This window comes from Thamnophis sirtalis, unplaced genomic scaffold (genome assembly GCF_051295495.1).
Source record: "Thamnophis sirtalis isolate CommonGarterSnake01/CBP01778 unplaced genomic scaffold, rThaSir2_p1.2 scaffold_8, whole genome shotgun sequence".
Lineage (NCBI taxonomy): Eukaryota > Metazoa > Chordata > Lepidosauria > Squamata > Natricidae > Thamnophis > Thamnophis sirtalis.
The window spans coordinates 44,931,763-44,958,833 of NW_028261388.1; the positions used below are offsets into that span (position 1 = coordinate 44,931,763).

Sequence of the window (27,071 nt, forward strand, 5' to 3'; positions counted from 1 at the left end):
CAGGAGATAACTACAGGAGATAACTATACCTCAATGATTTCTGTGTCCTTAGATAAATGTGCTGTGCAGAGAGAGCACCAAAGCATTGTGATATAGGCACACTGGGTTTTAGAAGACCTAATTTCCAAACCTTTAGAAAGCTACTATCTAGGATCCCACTGCCAAATAATCAGATCTAAGTAAAATTAGAAGAGTTAGAAAATTCTCTAAAAAAAGATACTAAAAGTACAATTATATACCATTAAAAAAGAAAAAGAAAAAAAGAAAATTATTGTAGATGTATAAGGAGTTTGGGTTGAGGTTGTTTGGGTTGAGGTTGTGTGTGTGTGTGTGTGTGTGTGTGTGTGTGTGTGTGTGTGTGTGTGTGTGTGTGTGAGAGAGAGAGAGAGAGAGAGAGAGAGAGAGAGAGAGAGAGAGAGAGAGAGAGAAATGATGGAGGTAATTTGCAAGGATTAGGAGCTTTATCAGCAAGTAGCTAATATCTGCAGAAAAAAAATTGGTTAGAAAATTTGGTTGCAAATAAAACAGTGCAATCAATAGATTAGGACTACAAATTCAATGCATTTTTTCATTTATTCAAATTTTCTGCAGGAAGTAAACACTGAAAGAATTTAAAAAACTTCACACTGCCATATGTACAGTTTTGCGACATTACATGAATAAGTCATGTCTTAATAAAATGATAATTTTTATTTTTTTAATCAGTGAAAACTTCACAACAAAAAAGCCTGTATAAATTCCATAATTTGTATGTATGTCAATGCAAAACAAGGTTACATTATCTGAAAATACTGCAATAGAATTTCAGTGGCTTTAAATGGAATTAAAAACATAAACAATATTTGTGATTGGGAGCAAGAGAGGATATTTTTGTTTTAAAGAAAGTAGTTCTTTTTCCCCAGGCTCTTTCCTTTGAAGCACATTCTTTTACAAAGCTGAAATACCATAGCAGAAGTCATGTTCAGAAACAGAATACAGTGATGTTGGATAATCTGGTTTTGACAATTTTTGCCATTGCAGAGATGCACAGGGTCCCCCATGCATTTATCATGCAGCAATAATTACAATTTTAAATAAAACATTTCTATACATTCCTCCAGACTTGCACTGTATACATACATGCAAAATGTTAAACCTATGCAATAATATTTACATTTATTAATACATGGAATATACAGAACAAAATGATTAAAATGTTAATTTCTTTGCATTTGATATAATACAAAATATGCATTTTAAAGAAACCACTATTTACATCATAGTTTTTAGAAAAAAAATTAAACATGTTAAGAAGTCTACATATTTACATATGTATACATATATATATAGATATAGATATAAAATATAACTTGCCAGTTTACTCAACTAAGATGCAGCAGAGAATTAACTGGTAATATTTTGCTCTCATTAGTGACAGTCCAGGGGAAAATGAAATATTAACAAAAAATTAAATACTTATTTGTTATTAAAAAATATAAAGGTGGCTGAACTCACATCAAAAATCAAGTATTTCTGATCTTGAGAAATTACAGTAGGTTTCTGCTATTTATTAGACCAGCCTGACCCTGAAAAAAGGTGGTATTGCATTGAAACTGAGATTTCTTAAAGGAGTATATCTCTTTTCAGATTTACTTGGAAACCCTGAAAAAAGATTTAGTGAATAAATGGAGGTGTTGCACTTGTGCAAAATCTGAGTAGTATTTATTTGCAGGTAAGCATGTATGTGATTCAGTTGTGCAACCCAAGTTTATGAATAGTCACTTGGAAGTAAGCCCTATTATATTCATGGGGTCACAGCCATGTGGAAAATAAAACATTTTTTCCTAGTAAAATAGAATGCCAAATATTGGGGATATTTCAATTTATGTTTGCTTTTAAATGATGGAAGAATGAGATAAATATTACTTATTATTTTTGTATATATTTTATCCTTTTGTAACTGAATTTACGCAGGATTAGAGATCCAGATAGGATCCAAAGAAGAAATAAAAATAAAGAGGGAAACAGGAGTAGTAGGATAAACCCTAGTTCCTAAAATAACTTTTAAAGTCAATTGACTGCTTCTTGTTTTCTAGTTCTCAGTCCTGAGGTCAAGCTGAATAAAGCACTTGCAGGAATATGTGCTTTTTCTTCAAATCAAACCTTTCTCTTCACTTACCATCTAAATACTAAATTTACACTCAACTGCATTACATGAATCAAGTTCAGGCATGTGATTTACATAATTTAATTTTAACTGCAATTCTAAGTCTTGCTCTGTCAAGGAAGTAAATGTTTGAGTTGAGACATTAAAGGTGGTATTTTGAAGTTTGCAGTTTAAATATTTCTAATTTTAGAAATATTTAGAAATGTCTAATATAAAATACTAATAATGCAATGCTAACTAATGGTTATTATCAAAATAATACATGTGTGAGGTACTGAAGTGGCAAGAAGAGTAAAGCAACTAAAGTATTATTAAAAAATGATGCAAAAAGGTTTTAGCCATATTGTCATGCTTGAGACACAATAAACCAGTCTAACCCATTAAACATGATCTCCAATATAACTTAATAGTTGAAAAGTGACATTCTGTCACTAAAATGGCTGATTCTAAATGCTGTAAGGCAAAATAACACATTAAAAAAACTGCTTCTTGATTGTATTTGAATAAAATCTTCTGAACTCAAAAGAAGTTATATTTGAGAATACATTATAAGATTGCACTATAATAGTGCATTAATATATGTCTATTGAAACTTGAAAATCATTCTATTCATGAACAATTCCATGCATAGAAAATCCCTTTTTGGTTCTTTATGTTCCATCTAGAGCAAAGTATGTGTTGTTGAAAGTGGGAGGGAAGTGCCAATGGGCAAAAGCAAAAGACATTAAATTGAGAATAGCTAGAAAATATAAAGGAAGTGATTGGGAATACAGAGTAGGTATGTAGGCAGGGGCACAGCTGTTGCCAATATCTTTGGCCCAAAGGTACCTTTTCAAAAGGCAACTGGACTTTGTTTTTCTTGAAGTTTTGCTTCTCATCCAAGAAACTTCTTTACTCTTAACAAAACATCTTCAAGAAAAAACAAAGTCCAATTGCCTTTTGAAAAAAAAAACACACCTTTGGGACAACCATAATGACTGAGCATCTTCATAGATCAATATCCTTGAGTTCAACTCTGCCTATTCATATGCCCACCCTCTGAATCTTCCCAGATCATCCTTTCACTAGCTATCTTTAACTGCTGCCAATGTACTTGCCTTCAAGCATAGCATAATGAGAAGTAGAGAAAAGATGGTATAGGGAAGATTGGTAAATGACCTCGTGTATAGGGCATGTAAAAGATACAGGAGAAAAGAGCAAGGGACAGTAGGGTTTGCATTATTCCTCTTGTAAGAGACTTCCAGACTTCAGTTTTGATGAAATCTACAATAACCAAAATATCCTGGGTTTCAGTTCTGCTGAATCATAGCCACCTGGAAAAATTCATCAGAACTTCCAAGGCACAGTGTGTTTGTTCCATTTAAAAACAAAACACATTGTTCATGTTTTACACACACAACTTAACAAAAAGTTCAATTTAATTTGATTGGGAGTTTTTCACCTATAATGAGCACAGGACTTGAACTTTAATATTACACTTAAGAATTGAAGCAAGACTCATAATTTGCTGCCTATAGGTCATGTAATAACTGTAATGAAGGTTAGGTGAACTTACAAAAAAAAATACCGATGGCACCTGAATATTATGCTAACTTCTCAAGGAATAATGGCATTTCTGGGAAACAATTGAAGGATGTTATGCTATTTACATTTTATTTGTAATTCATTTGATGGCATACTGGTTATTGTGGAAATAAATTTCTGGATTTTCAATTAGAGTAGCCTTCTCATTTACTCTCAGCATAACTTTACTGGATTAAAATGTTATATATCCAATGATATGTAACTATATATATGCATTATATAAAAAGTTTAGTCTGCCAATAATACAGACATATTTTCAACATAACTAAACTTGCTGAGCTGAACTGCACTAGACTTGGCTTTTTGTCAAATGCAATTTTACCCAAATCCGTGGAAGACTTGAATTGATCTGGATTTAATCATAATAAAAGATACCAAATAATGTGTTGAAAATAAATGTAAAAAATTATATATAAAAGTACCAGTAACCTTGATACTTCAAAATTATAATTATATACCCAGTTTCCCTGAAAATAAGACCTCCCCGGATAATAAGCCCAATTGGGCTTTTTAGTGCATGCGCTAAAATAAGCCCTCACCAAATAAGCCCTCCCCAAAAATATTTCAATGCAGCAGCAGCCATGAGGTGACCATGTTCACCTCCTCCTGCACCTCAAAAATAATAAGACCTCCCCAAAAATAAGGCCAAGCACTTATTTCAGGGTGGAAAGAAAATAAGACCCTGTCTTATTTTCAGGAAAACACAGTAGAATTTTAAACAATCCACCAATTTATTGAAACTAATCTAAATTTAAAAGTTATTTTCATTTAGCATTGTAATCTGTTTAACATGTATTTCAGGTCTAGTAGAATAAATTAAACCAACAATTTGAAGATAATACATTTATTAATGATGTTTCTTGCCACTTTCCCCTTTAGGTATCTGGAATTCCATGAATCAATAAAATAACATCTTTCACACTAGTAGATGCTTAGTTTATTTACTTTACAATATTTTCCAGTTCTACATTTAAATTTAGAGTTTATTTATTTTAAGATATTTAAATATTAAAATAATTCAGCTCTTCCAATTTACAATTCCTTTCTTACTGCTAGGATAGAAAAAGTTTAAAAATGATCATGAACTGGTTTTGATCATTTGGTAATTTATACATCTTTCATCTTAGCTATATAAATCTTTTATATATATGAATTCATGAAAAATATATCACAATGATAGATTGACTATCACAATTTTTTATTTTTTTTTAAAGCATGAGTCTGGAATCTTTCAACTTTATTCATATGTTAATTTCCCTGGAAAATTTGAATAAATGTAAATAAATAAACAATTAAAAGTAGTGAAAGAGATGTATCTTTTACTTCCAGTAATTTATGATTCAGCTTCATTATTTTTTTGAAGTCACAACCTAGATTTTAATTTATTTCAGCTGAGTGTCTAGGAAAGGCAACTAAACAAAAGACAGTGTTTCTTGTGGTTCTGTCCAATTATGCAAAAACAAATTACAAGCCATTTGGAAGCACTAGAAATTTCATTGTGTACAATTCTCTAGTTAACACTGATAAGTATTACAAAAACAACAAATAAATGACTTGGCCTGGATGATGATCCATTTATATATAAAAAAAATATTCTTCACATTTTATAAATGAGCAGACAATACAGGATGGTAGTAGCCCAGTTGTGAGAGAAGAGAAAATATATAATGTTGCACTGCATTACATGAGTAACACCAGTATCTCCAAATGATCCTGTTTTACATATCTTACTACAGTTGCTTTTGACTCTATAGTTATTCCTACACTCGTCCAGGTATATGTAAATAAATCTGCTCACTATTTCTTTTGTTTGCCATGTGTACAAATCACATAAAGCTTTTTGATTTTTGTGATAAATCAATGTCTGTGATTTATCACCTTCATGGTTTTGAAACATGTAAGGAAAATATTATGGGTTTACATAAGCACATAGTTATGTGCAAGGACAGTAATAGCAGTTACTCACTGAGTACAATCCAGCTGCAAATTACTCATGGACATTTATATAATTAACAAGTCTGTTGACATGTATTGTGATAAATTTCCAGTAAAGCAAAAATAAAGAACAAAAGCTGTATGCATTTAAATATCAGCAAAAAAAATTCATCAAATAAAACCATAGCTATACCATGCTCTTCTCAAATCATGCTAGATTTACATTATTTTATTCAAAGAAAAGATTCAAACCTGATTGTAAACACTTTGTAAGATTTTAACCTACTCAGGTTCTTTTTTTATTGTTAATACCTTTTCTAAGAGTCCATATACTTCTCCGTTGTGTTGAATGGATACCCTATTATTTGAATGGCTGCTGTATGCATTTCTTCTATTAGGAAATGTTTTACATTCTGTGACAGGAGACAACTCTTTCTTCATTGTGACAGATGAATTTTCTATAAATGATTTATCTCTCCAAGCATCTTTGCTATGGGTTTCCTGAACATTAATAGGGTTTCCACCCTTTTGTAACATATAATACAATATTGGATTAGTTTGGGTCAATCTTGGGGAGTCTCTCTCAAGATCATTTTTGTCAGAATCAGTGATGACCCATTTTAGAGGTCCCCTTTCATTAGGTATATGACAAATGCTAAACTGGTCACATTCTGGCTTTGATGATACTGTGCCTCCCAAATGTTCAGTGAAGGGAGAACTGGCAGGACTCTTCATAGCAACTGAATATTGAAATGTCTGGTAGTCCAAGCAATTGCTTGGTTGCCCAGGGTTCCCTATGAGAGTATGCACAGGAGAAACATTGAATTCAGCCTTCTCATTATTTGTTAGGTTATGTTTGCTTCCTTTCTTTTTGCCATCTGTTACTAATAAATTATTTCTATGCTGAGATATATCTTTTTCACAATTTTCTGACAGAAGCAGTTGTTTTAACACATTAAATCCTTTACTTTCTCTAGACCAACTTCTGTTTTCACTTTCGTTTATTGACCCATAACCTGAAGAATATTTTATTTCAAAATCACTTTTGATGAACTGAGATTCTTTTTGGTTAAGACAATTACCATACAAAGAATCTGCAGTAGACTTGTGATTGTTTGTGACATCAGATATTCTACATTTATTACTTTTTAATATTTTTAAAGGACCTTCTAAAGAATCAGACTGCAATTTTCTCTTTTTGGGCAGCATATTGTGACTTTTTGATTCCACAAAACTCTGTTCATGGTTTCTCCTGTCCAGAATATCTGCAGAGCAGCCATCTTGACTCTGTCTCAGCAATCGACTTAGAAGTCCATTCTTCGAAAAGGAAAAGTCTTGAGATGTAAGAGACTGGGACTGAAATTCTTCTGATGCTGGAGAAATAGCCATATTTCTCTCTAAAGAATGAGTCATTTCTGGAAATTTCTTATTAACATTTTCCATTATTTGTTGAGCATTTGAATTCTGAAGGGCACTGGATTCTTCCTCAGAAGGCTCAGCTTTTATTTTTACAGTCAGTATTTGTTCATTCAAAACTTTTTCTGTTGGCTCTTTTAAACTCTCTTCTTTTAAAAATATTTTTTCCTTTGTTTCATTCATATTTTTGTTGGAGGTTCCCAGAAGTAACTGGAGCACAGTGCGCCGTTCTAGCAGATTTTGGATTTCTGAACTGGGAAGTTTTTGTTCTCCTGGGAGAAACTGATTAGTGAGCATTCTGTTTTTTTCAAGTGTACATGGTGTGTTATGAAGCAGGGAAGTATTTAGTCCACCTATCAATCCTACTGGTTTCTCAGTTTTAAGAGTCATCACTTGTTTGCCTGCTTGTCTTTGGTTATCCACTGACATGGAAGACTGCATCCCACATTGAGCTAAGTTTTGCAATAGTTTACTTGCACTGAAAGATGAAGGTGTCTGTAAAGTTTCTTTTTTATTCTGTTTACTTCCATGAAGTTCTTTATGAATAGTAAGATCTATCAATTGTTTAGAAGCTGGATTAGTTAGTCTCTCGGGCTGTATGATGCAAGTATATGGTGGTGAATTACATTTTATCATTAAAGGAGAATTGTGTGAAAGGTTGATAGGTGAATCTGCTTTTGTAGAAGTTTGCAAAGGAGGAGTATGTACTGGAATTATTCGATTAGTATTAGAGGACTCAGTAATAGGAGTTCTGTTACTCACTGAAAAATTAAATTTCGTCACATCAGTTGGAACTAATGTTCCTTCAGTTTCTCTAACTTTGGGTGATTTTTCTTCTTCCTTATGACCAAGTAGCAATTGCAGTAAAGTTACTTTTTGATGTGGATTCAATTTTGTATTTTTAGAAGCATCCTTTTCTTCTATGTTTTCCAGACATGGGACTTTTGATTCCCAACTATGAAACAAGGATTGAGTTAAATTGTCTAGAGAAGCTGTCTCCCCTGAATCTTGAGTATTTGTTTTTTGTTTGAAAGACAAATCTATAGGAAGACAATTTGAATGGGAACTCTCATCATCACTACTATCATCTTCTGTAAAACTTGGGTTGTTGTCAGAGTATTCATCAACAGTAGTTGGTGTACTGCTTTCCTCAAAAATACTGGACCTGTCATTTTGTTCATACCGTTTGGTCTGCTTTGTAGTACTATGATTTTTCAGGAGGTGCAAAAGTAAACTACTGTTGGTAGGTGGTTTCATATGACTTTTTTCTGATGTTTTGTAGTTTATAATTTTTGGAGATGAATGAGTTATGCCCATATGACTTTGAAAATTTGTGATATTGCTTTTATTGGCTATTGTTTTGTTTGAACATCTTGCCTGACCATTCAAATGGCTTTCCATTCCTTTTGATAGTTTAAAATGACCAACATCTTTTGGAGGAACAGTTTCTTTTAATCTTGCCATAGCAGAAAGTCTCTCACTTGCAATTTGATTGGCATTTTGTGCTTTTAGAGCATGCTCCCTGGAATACTGCTGCAAGTGTGCTTCACTTGAAAGAAGCAAAGCAAGTTGGCTGCAGGCAACACTTGGCTTAGGGGATGCAGCAGGACTAGATCTTTTTTCCACCATGCTTGCAACAGCTTGTAATCTTGCAGCACAAGAAAGTGATTCATTCATCACTTTTGAACCACTCTGTCCTGAATGTGTAGATTCTTTAAACCGATCTTGAACTAGGTTTGTTGTCAGCTCTGGCAGACCAGTCTCCAGTTTTTCATCTTTCAATTTGTTTTTCTTCAGCAAAGTCTTCAAGTGACTGGATGCAACACCGTAGCACTTCAAGTCTTTCTCTACCTGTGAGGAATCATTGCTGAGCGAATATCCTTGCTCTTTAAGGCTCTGCCTAATTTGTTGTGACAAAGCAACACTCTGCAACCTAGAGCTAAATGACTGTAGTAAGGAAGCCAGCAATGTGCTATCTTGCTTGCTTTTAGGCACATTTTCTACCATGCCAGCCAACAACACTTCTTTTTTCTCATTTATATCTACAAGAGAATCAGATAATCGCCCTTTGTTTTCAGCATTCCAGTCTTCAGAAGACTGTAGCAATCTGGCCTTTTTATGATGCAACATGCCAGAACTTCTATATGTATGTGTGTTAGGAACACCATCTCTCTGACAGCTGGGAGATGCATTTCCAGAAACGCTGAAATTTTGATCTTCAGCATTACTAGTAGGCTTTTTGTCAACCACAGAACCCGAACCTCCGGCTGTCTGATGCATTAGTAATCCCTCTAAGTAAGTTAGAACAATGGAATCCTGGTGCATCTCAGAGACAAGATCTTCTCCATGAGTCATGTTCAATACAAGTATCCAAAAAAACTCTTTTTTTATTCTACTTAGGATCTAGTGTATTATATGTGAACTGAAATTTAGTTCAACAAATAAATGTATACATTTTTTCCAAATTTGATGCAAAACAGATGCAATAATCTTTTGCAGGTCTTTCCATTAAGTATTTGTAGAAGACACAGCGTTCCATTTTCCTCTGTTTTGATATACACCATTTATGATGCCAAGGGACTATTTAAATATGGTGTCAGGTTAGAAATATTTTTAGGGGTTGACAATATAGTTTTCCATCTTCTTTCATCATATTACAAACACTTGATTCCTGTAAAATAAAAAGAAATAAAATATCAAGCAAATCAGAAAATAAATTATGTTTCATACAAACAGGTGCATTTCAAGATTCTATGTATAATTTAAGGTAAACTTTCCTATATAATTTTATTACCCTTCACTTGATTTTGAAGAGCACTGAAAGCTGCAATAGCTCTGGAATGCAGTTGTGTGGGCAATTGATCAGAGGTTCCACAGTCCTAATAAATTGATTAATACTCCTTTAAAAAAATCTTCTTAAGGATTTCTATTAGATTGATGAGAAATTTAGAAAAGTTGTAGACTGACCATTTATACAAGCTTGGAAATGGTAATACTTCTAGTTTTTGGATTAATAGGTTTTGTAGAAGTATATAATAATAATTCTGTGAAGTTCAAAGAAACATATGGGTTTCTTTTTTTAATGGATCATTATTCCACAATTAACACCATAAATAAGTAATAAATAAGACATAGTAGAAGTAGACAAAGCAGTAGTACATGCAAAGTAAACTTTCACATTTGGGGAAAGAGAAATAACATATGAAGTAACATGCTTAATAGTCACAATGCAAGTAGTATCAACTTATAGCTGGCTGCTTAATGACCATTCAAAATTATGATGGCCTCAGAACAAGTTATTGTTTATTAATTTGCCACCCATTTCACCACATTGTGACTCTGGACAGCTTACAATGTTAAAAAGAATCAAACAATAGAAAAGCATGTATATAATAACAATAAAACATTACAAAAATACAAATGATCAACTGTAACTAAAATATGGGGAAGGAGAGAGTAAGATGATTGGGTGTAGGGAGATGGGATCTGTTATTAATTTATCAACCACCTCCAGTATGATGCTTCTGCAGTTTTTTATGGCTTGTAAAGCACTTCTGGTTACTATGCTGTGTAACACCACCACCCCCACCACCACCCCCGGTAATATGACCATATTTGGGTGTTTGGCAAGCAACTTGCCTTTTTGACTAGTTGCAGGATTCTGCAATTTGAAACTTTTTATTTGTTGTTTCTGACATTTTTTGCCAGTTTCCAGCAAAAAAAAGCCATTTGTAAAAATACGTTTGCAATTACAACTGTGATATTCATTTAATGACCATGGATTTGTTTCACTATTGCAGTGATTTGTTTAATGATCACCACAAAAGATGTAAAATCAGGTCTGGCCTTGATTTACAACTTAACAACTTACATCTGAAAATCAAATCACAATTGTGATCATAAGTCAAGGACAACCTGTAGATGGGGGTGAGGAATGCATGAGAAATGAAAGATATGTAGGCTTTTTAAGGTACTTGAAGAAAATTAACTACTATTTATTCTCCCATGTGGAAATAAATTAGATAGTTGGATGAAGCATTAATTGGAATTCCAAACTCTAGGCACTTTAGGGAAAATCATCAATGTAATTTTTTAAAAATGATATTAGAAAGAAAAAAAAAGATACCCAACTGCAAGAAATCAGTGGAAATGCTAGTAAAGAGATTTTTGAAATGTTCTCAATATTAAGAATTTTCTTTCCACAGGAAGAAAAAAAAACTATACTCTCATCACAGATCCTCAAACTTTACTAATAATAGGAAAAACAGGTTCAAAAAATAGAAAAAAATAGTAAAATCCTAACCTTAACCTAAATGACTACAAATAGAACTTTAGATCTGTCATGAACAAATGTTCTATTCATTAATTATTGTGTTAAAATTATAATTACAATTGTATACAGATATGTAATGCCAACAGAAGATATATCTAATTCATAATAGATGAAACATATTATAATCGCATCACTATTAGCTACAATAAAGTTGATTCTTAAATATAATAGCATGTTATTATGCTACTATACAAATAATAAATGTAATAGCATAATAAATGGTTCAAACAATACCAGATAAATTATATTTATGTGGAGCACAATAATAACCAAAAACATTTAGCTGACTTCCACTTAAAAACTGTGTTTTCTAGTACAAAATAGATATAAAATTTAGCAAGTAATCAGAATTGAAAGAATATATAATTAGAATGATCCTTTATAAACATTTAAGCACTTGTGGTCAGACAGTGGACAACAGGAGAGCCTGGCATACTATATACTAGGGGTCCCAACAACCGGGCCACAGCCACTACTGGGCCTTGAGATGTTTAGAATCGGGCCATGGAATTGGCAAGCATGTGCACATTCCCATTTGCATGAGCAATAGGCAAGCACCTGCACACATGCTCCATTGCTGCCAGTGCATTTGCCCGTCACTCGCATGGAATCATACTTCCACCCTCAGCCAGTCCATGAATCCAGAAAGGTTGGGGAACTCTGCTATAAACCATGGAGTTGTGAAGAGTTGGATACAACTGAATAACAACACTTTTAAGCAATACCTAACTTAAAAGAGAGCAAAAGAGGCTACAGTTGTGAAAGATTTTTAATTATTATACTGGGTTTTTTAAATGTATCAATTTATTAGAGTTTAATGGTAGCATTGTGATTTTAAGTGGTCTAAATCTGAAAGAACCCTTTTATCTATATTTAGATTTTGAATTATCTTTGTTTCCTTACAAAAAAAAAGCCAAGTGCTTAGTATTCAGCTGGATAGCTCAATAAAGATGTGTTATCAATTTTACTTGGCTTCCTTGAAAGTCATTTATGAGTAGATATTCTGCACCTAAAGTACATTAATTAGAAGATTATTTTTATACTATATTTTTCTTGTTCTCAACTGTCAGCCTGTTTTGATCTCTTTAACACCTAGACATAGCATATTATTTATATTCTAGAAACTTCAACATTAAAAAGGTTTTTATGAGAAAGATAAACATCTTAATTTTATCTTAATTATTACTAAATTAATCATTACAACATTCCTGATTTTTAGTTTTACCATTTTGAATTCCATTTCTCTTTTTTAGTTGTTTAATCATACTGTCATTGTATTTATAGCATTATAGTCTGTACGGAATATTTGGAAGGAAGTGTAATTCTGACTTTTATTTACATGATAATCTTACAGTATAAGAACTTTTGAATCCTCACAGGAGGATGTTTTATGGCAAAATTCATGACCTAGTAGGAATGAAATACTTTAGATCAGCTAATGTGCAACCAAGTTTGAGATTTTTATTTATCACAAGAGCAATTTGGAAAATCCAAAACCAAATGAAAGTGTATACAAATAAAACAATCTTATTGAGATTCTTTAGCTGTTGTAAGTTTCTAACTGGAACAGAAATTTGTCCTAGATTATTACACATTATTAAAAATGTATCATTTTTAAAAATTAAAATATATTATTTAGGGGCATTATTAATTTGGAATGAGTTCTCATCACGTTTCAAAGAATATTAAATCTAATTTTTCTCTTAAGAAGATTCTTATTTCAAGAATCTTATTGGAATGCATCAGATAATATTTTGATTGAGCACAAACACACTGCAGCAACTTGGAACACCAGAAAAGGGAAACAAACTGCCCATATATCATTTTCCAACAAAATGGATATCCATTACATCACAAGCAACATAAACTATGAAAATGAGAACATGACTATATATAAAAAATCTCTCGTTTTACAACCACACAGCAGATAAACAGAGAATAACACAAGACAATAAAGCAGGAAGCAACGCCCCTAATCAAGGTGCAGTACCCAAGCTAATGTACATAAATATGGATTAAAAATTACACTGACAAGCACTGATGTTACCTAATGAAATGACCAGAGGAAGATGTAACATCACATATTGGCTTTGCCTCTAGAAAGTGATTTAAAGATGTGATATAATTGTAATTCAACAACCTGGGATCAATCACTGGTTGCATTATCAAATATGGGAATAGCAAAAATGACTTATGAATAGTTTCTTTATTAATATAGTGGAAAGACTAATGAACATTACTCCTTATTTGATTTATAAGTGCATATATTAATAATCTGTAAATTTACATAATGCATACTAAAGGTTAATCACTAATACTTATAATAAAACAAAACTGAATGAAATGTGAAAAATACATTTTTCTTTCACAATGTTCTATATACTAATGGAACAACAAGTGAACTTAGAACAAATGTATAAACTAGTGAAAACTGCTTATACAGTAACTATGAAAATAATTTGGTAACCATAAAACTAATTATTTTATTTATATATTTATATTTTCTTGCTGCACCAAAATTGACTGTTTAACATATAATAAATCTACAGCAATAATCACAGTAACAATTACATGATAATGAAAACCTTTTAACAGTTTCCCAATTTTATAATTGAGTACTCAACACTCCACTTTTCTTTTCCTAATTATTAAAGAAGCTGTGAAAATTCCAATTTAAAGGAAATCCTCACATGCTCTCTTTATATACCAGACAAATACATCAATTTTTTTCATTGTTCGAAATCTGAAAGCATAATGATTTTCAATTTTTTTGCAGGCAGGGGCTTTCCCCTACATGTTTAGATTTTTAGAAGATTAACCATACAAATATTGGACTTTACAAAAGCAGGATAGGAACACTATTGGTGCCTTTGAATTTTGGTGTTGGAGAACACTCCTAAAAATACTATGGAAAGTCAAGAAAACAAACAAATGACTCAACAAATAAATCAGTCTCACTTGTTCTCACTTAACGCACAATAAAAGACTCAAATTGTCCACATTATATAAAGAAGTATCTTTATGGAGAAGACGCTAATGATGGGAAAGGTAGAATGAAAGAAAAGAGGATGACCAGAAGAAAGGTGAATAGACTCAGTTATAGTAACCATAAGTGCACTATTGAAAGAACTAAAAGTCCAGTTCACTTTGTTATGCAGAAAATCTGAATATTCACTAAGAGACAACTTTGATTTGATGCACATAATCAACCAATTAATCAAATGTGTAGAGTACAAAGTGAAAAGAAAGAAAGCTATACAGGGGAAGGGGGTAAACTCCAAAGAAAGATGTGTTAGTGAAGTTTTCTTCCTGCTCTTACATTTATATCCCAAATGCTAATATAAATATTTGTGATTTACACTAAACAACATAAAATCTTTCATCTATTATTTTTGGACTGGTATCAGCAAGGAACCATATTTCTTTTTTAAAAAAAATATTTTTAAATTTTATTTACAAACATGTAAAATACACACACAGAAAACTAGACTTACCCCACATTTACACAATACAATATGAACATGAGCTTCCTGTTCTTTCTAATAGCAATTGCCAATCGATATCGCTCACCTTATATTCTTTCCCTTTCTATTGTATTTCATTTGTATTTCACCATTCTTAACCCTCTTATCTTACTCCTCTGTCTGCTATATTGGCTGATTACCTCTAGTAAGTTTAAACCACTTGGATACATATATATGTGTTAATTCTCCTATTTTTGGATTTTGTTGCCTTCCTTCATTGATCCTTGTTTCTTTCCTCCATCCACCTATACCATTTATCCCATATCTGGTAGTTTTCTTCTTTTCCCTGGATTTCTTTTGTTAATTTGTCCATTTCAGCACAGTCCTTAACCTTTCTTATTATTTCATCTTCGCTTGGAATTAATTTGTTTTTCCATTTCTGAGTAAAGGCAATCCTTGCCACCGTAATTATATGTAATATTAAATACTGAATTTATTTTTTATATTTCACAGTCATTATTCCTAATAAAAAACTTCAGGTTTCCATTCTATTTGTTATCACCTGTTATTACCTCTAGCCACTTTTTGATCCTTTCCCAAAAATTTTTAGCCTCCTCACAGGTCCACCATAAGTGGTAGTATGTTCCATATATTGATTCACATTTCCAGCATTTTGGGGAGGTATTTGGTGAGATTTTAGCTAACCTTGTTGGTGCCAGGTGCCATCTGTAAAACATTTTGTACTGATTTTCCTTGTATGCAACTGATAGTGTCATTTTTAAGTTTGTTCCCAAATTTTTTCCCATTTATCCAATTCAATATTATAGCCAAAGTTCTGTGCCCATTTTATCATTTGTTCTTTCACGATTTCCTCTTCCATTTTGTGCTTCAGGAGAAATTTATATATTCTCCCTATCATCTTTCTATCCGAGCTATGAATTATTTTATCCAATTCATGTGGTTCTGTTTCAATGTCATATATTTTAGTATCATTATTGTTTAGTTTTGATTTGCAAGTAGGTTAGCCAGTCAACTTTCATGTTTTGTTCTGCCAATTCTTCAATTGTTTTTAAATTTCCCTGTCCATCAATTATGTCTCTGAACCTTAGCATTTTATTCATATCTATAAAATTTGGATGGATTGTCCTTTCTGTCGGTGATAGCTAATTTGGGATTTTCACATAGTGGATTTTTTTTATTTTTAGCCAGTTTTGCAATAATGCTCTTCTAATTAAATGTTTTTGAAAGTATTTGTGCATTTGATTTTTATCATTCCATTGGAATGTATGCCAACCTGCTTGCAAATCATGGCCTTCTAAGGTCAAAATTCTTTTATTCTTTAGCTCTATCCAATCTTTCACCCATGTTATTGTTACTGCTAATGTGTATAATTCCCAATTTGGTAATGCTAAACCTCTCCTGTCCTTGCTATCTTGCATTAACTTTAGTTTAATCCTCGCTTTTTGTCCTTGCCAAATGAACCTAACAGTTATTTTGTTAAATACTTGAAAGTAAGTTTTACCCAGGTTAATAGGTGCAGCTTGCAACAAGAGTAAGATTCTTGCTAAAATATTCATTTTGACTGTGGCTATACGTCCCATTAGTGATAGCTGAATATTTTTCCAGCTTTCTAAACCTTTCTTTATTTGTATCACTAGTTTATTATAATTACCATCCTTAATTGTGGAACACTTTTCCATCTTTGATGATAGGGGGAGAAATTTTAGCCCCCACAGAGAGGGCCCACAGTCTGGGCGTCCTCCTGGATACGCAGCTTAGTTTAGAAGAACTCTTGATGGCCGTGACCAGGGGGGGCTTTTACCAGGTTTGCCTGGTACATCAGTTGCGCCCCTTTCTGAATCAGGATGCTCTGTGCACAGTCACTCATGCCCCCGTCCTTTCTCACCTGGACTACTGTAACGCTCTCTACATGGGGCTGCCCTTGAAGAGCACCCGGAAGCTTCAACTGGTTCAGAATGCGGCTTGCGGGTTGTCATGGGGGCACCCAGATACTCCCATGTTACACCCCTTTTAGGCAGCCTGCACTGGTTGCCGGTTGTCTTCCGGGTGCGATTCAATGTACTAATTATGACCTTTAAAGCACTCCATGGCTTAGGCCCAGGGTACCTGCGAGACCACCTACTGCCACCGGTAGCCTCCCATCGTCCAGTGTGATCCCACAGAGTTGGCCTTCTCAGGGTGCCGTCGGCCAGACAGTGTTGGCTAGTGACCCCCAGGGGGAGAGCCTTCTCTGTGGGAGCGCCTTCCCTCTGGAATGAGCTGCCCCGGAGCTTCATATAATCCCTGACCTCCAGTCCTTCCGACGCGCCCTAAAAAGTTGGCTTTTCCAGCAAGTCAGCTTGGCCTGAACAAAACAAATCAAATTATTGATTACTGCTAATTTTAATTTTAATTCTTTTTTAAAAAATGTGTCATTGTCAATTTTAATTGCGTTTGGGATATCCTGTTTAATTTCTTCTTAACTTTTGTATTATATGTTTCTTTTAATGTTGTACGCTGCCCTGAGTCCTTAGGAGAAGGGCGGCATATAAATCGAATAAACCTAAACCTAAACCTACTTTGCAGACACTCAGATCCCCAAGTATTTCACTTTCTTAGTTATTTGCATTGTAGTTGCTAACTCCAGTTCCTCTTGCTTTTTTGTCATATTCTTGGTTATCATTTTTGTTTTGCCTTTATTGATTTTTAATTCTGCCACTTCTCCATATTCTTCTAATTTTTTAATTAATTTCAGATTGGATTCTAATGGATCTTCTAGAACAAATACTAAGTCATCGGCATAAGCTTGGGCCTTATATTCTTCACTTTTGCGTCTCAAATCTTTTATTCCCTGGTCTTTTATTAAATTTCATTTAATAAAATTTCCAGGGTTAATATAAAGAGCAAAGGAGAGAGGAGGCATCCCTGTCTGACTCCCTTTTTATTTTGATCTTCTCTGTTAGTTCTCTGTTCATCAGAACTTTGGCTGTCTGACTGTTATAAAGTTTTTCTATCATTTTTGTAAATTTTCCTCTGAATTTCATCCTGTCTAATAGTGTTATTATAAATTTCCAAATTACGTTGTTGAATGCTTTTTGTGTATTAAGGAAAACCAGTACCATTATGTCTAGGATGACTCTCGTATTATTTTTAATGTGTATGTCAGGTAAAAATCAGTTTTGGTTCGGGTGTATTCATTCATTTAAAACCTATTTAATTCTTCCTGCCATAATTGCTGCAAATATTTTATAATCGAAATTTCGTAGTGAAATTTTGGATTTCTTGTAGATTGGTTTCTTCTTTCGGGATTAGAGTTATTATTGCTTCCATCCATGATTCAGGTATCTTGGCTTTTCCTAAAACTTCGTTAAGCATTTCCACTCCTAGTTCTTCCAATATTATTTTATTATATTTGTATAGCTCCACCAGTATTCCGCCTGGTCCTGGGGTTTTATTATTTTTCTGGTTTTTCAGGACTAATTCCACTTCGGCTAACGTTATTGGCCTGTTTATTGCCTCCCTTTGTTCTTTTGAAATTGATGTTATTTTTTCTGTGTTTAAATAATGTTTTATCTTGATTTCCTCCATACTATCTTGCGCATATAGTTTTGCGAAGTATTTAGGAATAATATGCTTCTTTTCTTCCGCTTTGTATGGAATTCTTCCCTCATAATCTTTTAATTGGTATATCATCCTTTTTTCTCTTTCATTCTTCAATCTGTATGCCAGCCATTGTCCAGGTTTGTTGGCTTGTTCAAAGTAATTTTGTCTGGCCGCTTTAATTTTCTGTGCTAATTCCTTTTGAGTTATTAAGTTGATCTTATGTTTTATCATCTCTCTTTTTTCTTTTTTAATGTTATTCTTTAGGTCTTTTTGTAGTTCAGCTTTGGCTTCCATAAGTTCTTTTTGCATACATTCTTGTTGCTCTTTTTGTTTTCTAGTTTTTCTCTCCATGTAGGCAATTGTGGGGCCTCTTGTGTATGCTTTCATAGTGTCCCAGAGATTTTGAATTGAGGTGTCTTCTTTTTTATTTATTCTAAAAAATAATTTTAATTCTTTCTCCAGCATTTGAGTGTATTCTATTTCATTTACAGTATTTGAATTCATTATCCATCTTTTTCTTCTTCTTTGACCTTTCCATCTTAATTTTATTGGATTATAATCTGCCTAGTCATTTGCTTCTATTTCAATTTCGTCTAATTGATTACATAGACTAGATGAAATCCAGGCCATGTCAGTTCTTGATAGAGACTGGTGGGGGTTTGAATAAAAGGTATATTGCTTTCTTGTTTTGTGCCTTTCTCTCCAAACATCATGTAGTTTATATTCCTTTGCCATCTCAAAAAAGGATTTGGATAATGTATTTTTTTGTTTTATTTTTCTTTTTGCTTTCATAGTCCATTTTTTTATCCACTATTGTATTATAATCCCCAATTAAGCAAATATTTTCGTATTCTAATTCATTTATTGTGTTGTATAATTTCCTATATAATTCCTCTATTAATAATATTGATTTTTCTGTTGTCTCTAATTCAATCATTAGCATCCTACCTTCTTCATCAGAGTAGACTGCTTTGGAGTTTTTTTCCTTTATATAGGTTGTAATCCCTTTTTTTAAATCTGCCAGTGCTGTATATAATTTCCCTAATTTTTTGTTTTCCAATAAATTCCTATGTTCCCTTTTAATATACACTTCCTGTATACAGGTTACATCTGCCTTCAGTTTCTTAAGTTTATTAAACATCTGTGCTCTTTTTTTTGGTGCGTTCAGTCCATTCACGTTTATCGAAATAATTGTTATTTCCTGGTCCTGATGGGGTGTTTTTTGTTGCTTCTGGTTTGTATCTGACTTTTCCCTCTTGTATAGCAGTAGACTTATATACCGCTTCATAGGCCTTTCAGGCCTCTCTAAGCGGTTTACAGAGAGTCAGCATATTGCCCCCAACAATCTGGGTCCTCATTTTACCCACCTCGGAAGGATGGAAGGCTGAGTCAACCCTGAGCCGGTGAGATTTGAACTGCTGACCTGCTGATCTAGCAGTAGCCTGCAGTGCTGCATTTAACCACTGCGCCACCTTGGCTCGTGCACCTTCCCTTTCTGCTCTCTCTCTTTCTTGCCTTTATTTTTCTTTTTGGAGGGGACATATATATGTATATAAGTATATATATATATATGTGTGTCTGTATGTGTGTGTGTATATATATATATATACACATACATACGTGTGTGTGTGTGTGTGTTTATGTATGTATGTATTGTGTCACAACCCCTGGTATGCCCTTTATTTATTTATCAGCACAAATGCAACACACACACACACACACACACACATACACACATACATACACACACATACACACACTCACACACAGACATTATATATATATATATATATATATATATATAGAGAGAGAGAGAGAGAGAGAGAAAGAGAGAGAGAGAGAGAGAGAGAGGGAGGGAGGGAGGGAGGGAGGGAGGGGGAGGGAGAGGGAGAGGGAGAGGGAGAGGGAGAGAGAGAGAAACTAATTACTAAAATTGAGTACCTGTATAACTGATACAATTGAGAGCCATCTATTTGTATAAGATAACAGTGTGATATATAACTCTAATTAAGGATCAAAAACAGAATAGAATACTACATAGGAATGTTTAGATATTGAAAAGTGATATTAAGGAAAGTTGATTATTGTTAAATATTGAGATATATAATTACTGATATCACTGATATTGCTGATAAAGTAGAAGTAAAATAGAATCAGTATGCAATTGTGGTCAAGGATAAATAGAGAGATAAAAATGGCAACTTTAGTAAAGTTAATGAAAAAAACACCATCAAATCCTGCTTCAGCAACATCTTCCCCCTCAAATCAAAGATCAATTGAGAACACATTGGGACTGGAGAAGGACCGAACGATGGCAGGAACAATGGGACCAGCACCAACAATGCAGGGTATGCAATTGATGCTCCAGATGATACAAGAGACATTGACGAAAAACCAAAAAGTGACGGCTACAAATCATGAAGAGACAAGGAGTAATCATGAAGAAATGAAAAATGAAATGGGAGAATTGGAAGGAAATATCAAAAACGTGGATGACAAAATTGAAAAGATACAGAATGCCTTAGCAATCAACGAACAGAAAATCCAGAACATTGAAACAAAAATAGAACAAACAGGATCAGAAGATGGAAAAATGGAGCTGAAATATAGCAAGTTAATAAAGAATTAGAGTTATTAATAATCCAACTTGAAAATGAAAGAGCTTCATTTTATCTAAGATTCCAAAACATACCGGAAGAGAAGGAGGAAGACCTGAAAGGAAAAATGATCAAAATCTTCACCAAAATTCTACAGAGAAAAGAACAAGAGTTGAGAGGGGACATTGATGATGCTTACCATGTGCATACTGATTATGTCAGAAGACATAGGCTCCTGAGAGAAGTACACGTAAGATTTGCCAAAAAAATAACTAGAGACGAAGTGTACAAAAAAACCAGAGAAGGGAAGATTACATTCCAGGAAAAGAGTTGATCACGCTTAAACAGATTTCACGGAGAATTTGTGAACAATGTAGACAATACCAGTTTTTAACAAATCAGTTAAAAAAACCAGAATGTACAGGTGGTTGGTACCAGAAGGGGTACTGGTATGTTGGCAAGGAAAAAGATATAAGATAGAGAATATAGAAGAAGCGCAGAAATTCTATGAAAAATACTGCACATGGGAAGAACAAGGAAGTAAAGAGGACCTAGAAAGTAGAAGTCAAGAGGAAGAAACATCAGAAGATAAGGAAAGAGAAGAAACCATATTTCAAACGTCTACCTTTGTCTTGCTATGTAACACAAGGCAGCTATTCCTGCTTAAATTTGGTTAGACTTCTATTTTGAATATATGTTGTCATTTTCTCATAGTTTACAGTTTGTATTAATTAATACAAAAATATGAAAGCAATTTTTTGTATTTTATATTATAAACTAATATATTTTCTCATTGCTATATTCTCTCCTATTGTGGTTACCTACTCTTGTATCATTGGCAGTTTCTCTTTTTTAATGTTGTGCCAAATGTGTCTTGTAACTGTCAGCATGAATCATACTAATTGTGATATTTTTCTGGAATTGTACCTAATAGAAATATTTGTGGTTTCATTTCAAAATTGAATTGACCTGTTTGTTTCAAGCACACTTTAGGGTTTTTTTTAATGACCCCTTGTGCTACTATGTACTTTGTTATGACAGAGGTTTCAATTTAAACACTACAACAAAGAACTAAGTAATGTGGGCTTATTTAAGAATGAAGCAGAGAACAACGCTAATTGGATGATCCAAAACAACAACAATAATAAGAGCAATAATTATCACTAATGTTCTTTATACTATCAGCAGACCCATTGACAACAATTTTGAACAAGGCAAACTGTGGATATAAATTGGTCAAAAAAAGAATAACTTTATAGAGCGGAGGTGGCGCAGTGATTAGGGTGCAGTACTGCAGGCCACTTCAGCTGACTGTTATCTGCAGTTCAGCGGTTCTAATTTCACCGGCTCAAGGTTGACTCAGCCTTCCATCCTTCCGAGGTGGGTGAAATGAGGACCCAGACTGTGGGGGCGATATGCTGACTCTGTAAACAGCTTAGAGAGGGCTGAAAGCCCTATGAAGCTGTATATAAGTCAAACTGCTATTGCTATTGCTATATGGATGATTTAAAATTATTTAGAAAAACAAAGGCTGAACTAGTTTCCTTATTAAAAAGAACAAAATACCCCTGTAAATATATTGGGATGTGATTTGGCATTGACAAATGTGTAACCATAAACATAAAGGCAGGAAAAACTATTGAAGATTATGGAATACAGGTTAACAATGAAGATTTGATATGGCAGTAGCACCAGAAGAAAGTTAAAAATATTTCGGAAATGTGGAAGCTTCTGATTTATTACAGAATCAAATAAAAGAAAATGCTTCTATCAAATACATGAAACAAGTTCAGAAATCAAAGTTAAATGGTGAAACATTAAAGCAATAAGCAGTCCTTATTTGAATAGCTTAGTTTGCCAAATTTTGGTCTTCACTCTCACCATAGATAATGAGGCAATAGAGATGCAATGTGAAACTTGAAAGCATGCTCTTAAGAATTTAGACTGGACAAGTTCTAATCATGCAAGATTGGAAGATGGATCCAGTTGTACACCATATAACAACTGGGCTAGAGACTTAGCCTCGAAAAGCTTGATGGCTGCAGGTATGTATTAACCTCCCCTAGTACCGGTATAATAAAATATTTAAAAAGCTGCCACACTCCTGGGTGCATTTTGTGAAGAACAGTTGACATAAGCCCTTTTAAGTCCATTAGCCTGAAAAATTACCCCTAGATATTACAATCACTACACCTATTTGATGGAATGTTAATAATCCAGGTATGCTTTTTAGGGTGATTTGCAAATGCCATTATTTTAGTTTTAGAGTAGTTGATTTTCAACTAGTTCTCTTTACAATAGTGTACACAGTGTTCAAACCTTTCTTGAGTCCTTTAAAGAATTACTGAATCATCTGTATACAGCACCATAGCAATCTCTTTCTCTGCTAGTTTGTGTGGATGAAAATTCAATCTCGCCAGCTATTTTATCACTTGTTTTACGTCCTTGGTAGTTGGAATAGGTGTTGTCAGATGTCCTTGAGAGGTAAATTTACTCTGAGTTGTGCGTTTCTGTAATGCACAAATAAGAAGTAGTAGATGGCAATCGGTGGTGGTATTATGCAGCAGTAGTTGGCTATCAATGGTGATATTAGCTTGATTCAAGACATAGAGTCAAATGCTGCCTTAATATCAACAAACGCTACATAGAGTGAAATAATAGTCTGAGAAATGTATTTTGCAATGAGATGATGAAGTATAACACATTAATCATTTGTTGAGTGGCCTTCCCTGTATCCTTCCTGTTCCATCCAGTCTACTTCCACTGAAGATGTCTTGCACAAATTTAGCTTATAATATTAAGGAAAAGTACAGGTTGATAGTTGGCAGGAACAGTCTTTTCCCTTTCTTATAGATGAGTGCAATAATTGCTAGGTCCCAATCCTTAAGCATAGGAACAGATTTATCTTCTTCTACATCTTCTTTACTTCCTCTTTTACCACTTTGGGTGTTGAAGGAGATACAAAGTTCTGGCTCTTGCTCTTCTGACGGCCTCAACCATTGTTAATTGATGTTGCTGTAGTATGTCTTTGATCTTGTCTCTCCATCTTCTGGGTTGGCCTCATATTCTTTGACTTTCTCCTCTTTTTGTATATGCCTTGTATGGTATAGAATCCTATATCCTCCTCTCCAGGTGAGCAAACTACTTTATTTGCTGTTTTTCTTTGTAATTTAAGATTAGTTTTATGCCAATTTTTTCACTTATGGTCTGATTTTGTCTTTTCTGGTCATTCTAACAGCTACCTTCCAACATCTCATTTCTGTGGTGATTACCTTTTGCTTATCTGTTCTTGTGAGTGTACATGTTCGGCAATGGTAGCATAGGAGAAAGATGAATATGCTTTCATGAGATGGGTCTTTGTGCTGACTGGTACTGCCTTATGTTGTAGGAATAGAGAAAGCTGTCCTAATTCTTGGTTTGCCTAACTGTATAGTATTTCAATCTCTTTGTCCATTTTACCATCTTTTGTGAATGTGGTTCCTAGGTACGTGACCTTGATACCTGCTTTGGGATAAACCTTTGGGGTTTAGGGTATGCTCTTTTCTTCTGATTGTCACTACTTCTGTTTCTCTTTACTGATTCTCATATTATTTATCTAGCATTCTTGACTCATGACCATAAGAAGTTGTTGTTGTTTCTTAGCTGTCGTTGCTATCAATGCTTGATCATCTGTCAAGAATAGTTTGTTATTATTTGCATTCTTGGGATTGGTTTCTTTGCCTATATTGTTAATGTAGATGATAAACAATATTAGTGACATAAAGAGGTGACACATTTATCAATTATTGATGCCAGGTATCAATAATGCCCACTGCAATGCATTATTTTTAATTAACTCAGGTGTAATAGCATCTGCACCTGGTGTCTTCCCTGATTTAAGGGAAAGTCTATAATCTCCCTGGGTTTTACTAGATACCAAATAGCCATTTCTTTCAGATCAATGAGAAATGGAAACGGCAAGGCTTGTTGATTTAAAATCTGGAATCTGTTCTGGAGATCTATTAGTTGAGCATGGAATGAGTCACTATGAGAGAGAAAACTGCACTCTCTCAGTGCTGGAGTGGTGGTTTCTGTGATAATTTTCATTTGTTCTTGGCAGGAGGCTCTAACCATAAGCAAATGTGGATAATGTAGCTGAATCAAGAGCTGGATTGAGGTGTCTTTAAAAATTCTGGAAAGGAAAACACTATATTTGTAATGAAGCGTTTACTAAAAAGAAGACAGCCTTTTAAGCCCCAAGGTAAAGGTAAAGGTTCCTCTCGCACATATGTGCTAGTCATTCTTGACTCTAGGGGACGGTGCTTATGTCCGTTTTAAAGCCAAAGAGTCTCTGTGGTCATGTTGCCGGCATGACTTGAAGCCAAAGGTGCACAGATCGCTGTTACCTTCACACCAAAGCTGATTCCTATTTTTTCTACTTGCATTTTTACATGCTTTCAAACTATTAGGTTGGCAGAAGCTGGGACAAGTAACAGGAGCTCACTCCATTAGGCAGTGCTAGGTATTCAAACCGCCGAACTGGTGACCTTTTTGATCAACAAGGTCAGCATCTTAGCCACTGATCCACTGTGTCCCTTTAAGCCCCAAAGAAATAGGTAAAAAATGTTAAGTTTTTTTTAACTACCTCCCAGTGTTTAGGTCCCCAGCAAGCAAGCTATTTAAAGGGATAGATAGCAGATCCAGGTTGTTTTGAAGCACTCTACCTATACCTTTGGATTGGTTATTATTAATTGTCCCGACATTACCGGTTGTTACAATAAACATCACCAGATATTATCAGAGTTTGTATAAGTTTATTGAGTTTATATTGAATATCATTCAGAGAAGTAAAAATACCTAGAACTATATAATTTATGAGTAGCAATAGCAATAGCAGTTAGACTTATATACCGCTTCATAGGGCTTTCAGCCCTCTCTAAGCGGTTTACAGAGTCAGCATATCGCCCCCACAGTCTGGGTCCTCATTTCACCCACCTTGGAAGGATGGAAGGCTGAGTCAACCTTGAGCCGGTGAGATTTGAACCGCTGAACTGCAGATAACAGTCAGCTGAAGTGGCCTGCAGTACTGCATCCTAACCACTGCACCACCTCGGCTCTATAGGCAGAGTTCTCCTAGTGCCTGTGGAATAGTCTCTACAGCATGTTTATCAAGTAGGTTTTCCTTTCTCTTTCTATCTGTGTCTTTTAATCGATGGGAGATATGGCTGTAAGAAACCTTGTTCGCAAGCTTCTGAAGGGAACCTTGTCTTTTGTCAATGCTTATGGGAAGGAAGTAGAGTTGTCCTTTTTTTAATGTTGCAGACTTGTTCTTAAGCAAGGGAATACCTATGACTCTGTGAGAATTATATATGATTGAAAGAATATAATTTTGTGTTGTTTTCCAGCTTTGTTTTGTAACTTCCCCAGTTTTCTTTTACATGGTTGAGTGCTGTCTGGGCTATTTCTTAGTTGCTTCTTTCCTTGGTGGTAATTTGCAAAATATCCTTGCAAATAGCTTAATTTAATAGCCAGATCTTCTTGTTCCTTAATATTTGTTGTAGTAAAGATTAGATATTTTAAAGTCAGGGTTAAGACACTCCTTTTGCTTTCTTCTCAGTAAAATAGTATTTAATCACTTCTTTGACATAAAATTGGCCTGAAGTATAAAGTATTTTCCAAAAAAGCTGGTGGAAGGTTCAGCTTCTCCAGTAGTTCCACAACTTGGCTTGGAAGCTATTTGCCAAGAGCTGAAAGGAATAGATGATTTCTATGGGTGAAACAAACTGGTGGAAGAAAAGTATTATATGAATAACTATATTAAGAAAAGCTGAGAATGTTAGCTACAGGAAATCAATCAAGGGAAGCTCTTGGGCAAAAAGAGAAGGCTGAATGTAGAAAAGAAACAATTGAAAACTGATTTGTTAATTGAGAGAAGAAGACAATGCATGGCCAATACTTGAAGGCTATACAGTAAAAAGAAAAACTGATAAAAGAACCTACATGGAGCTGGTTAA

At 34.0% G+C, this 27,071-nt stretch overlaps 1 protein-coding gene across 3 annotated transcripts in view; it reads right to left on the reverse strand.

Moving 5' to 3' along the window:
• Nucleotides 1–554: 554 nt before the first annotated feature.
• NRIP1 (nuclear receptor interacting protein 1) overlaps nucleotides 555–27,071 on the reverse strand; it is a 77,820-nt gene continuing 51,303 nt past the window's right edge. For all 3 annotated transcript variants that reach the window (XM_014068970.2, XM_014068977.2, XM_014068985.2), the window contains exon 2: nucleotides 555–9,752. In XM_014068970.2, the coding sequence (XP_013924445.2) occupies nucleotides 5,948–9,436 (3,489 nt within the window). In that variant the 5' untranslated portion in view covers nucleotides 9,437–9,752 and the 3' untranslated portion in view covers nucleotides 555–5,947. The remainder of the gene's footprint in view (nucleotides 9,753–27,071) is intronic.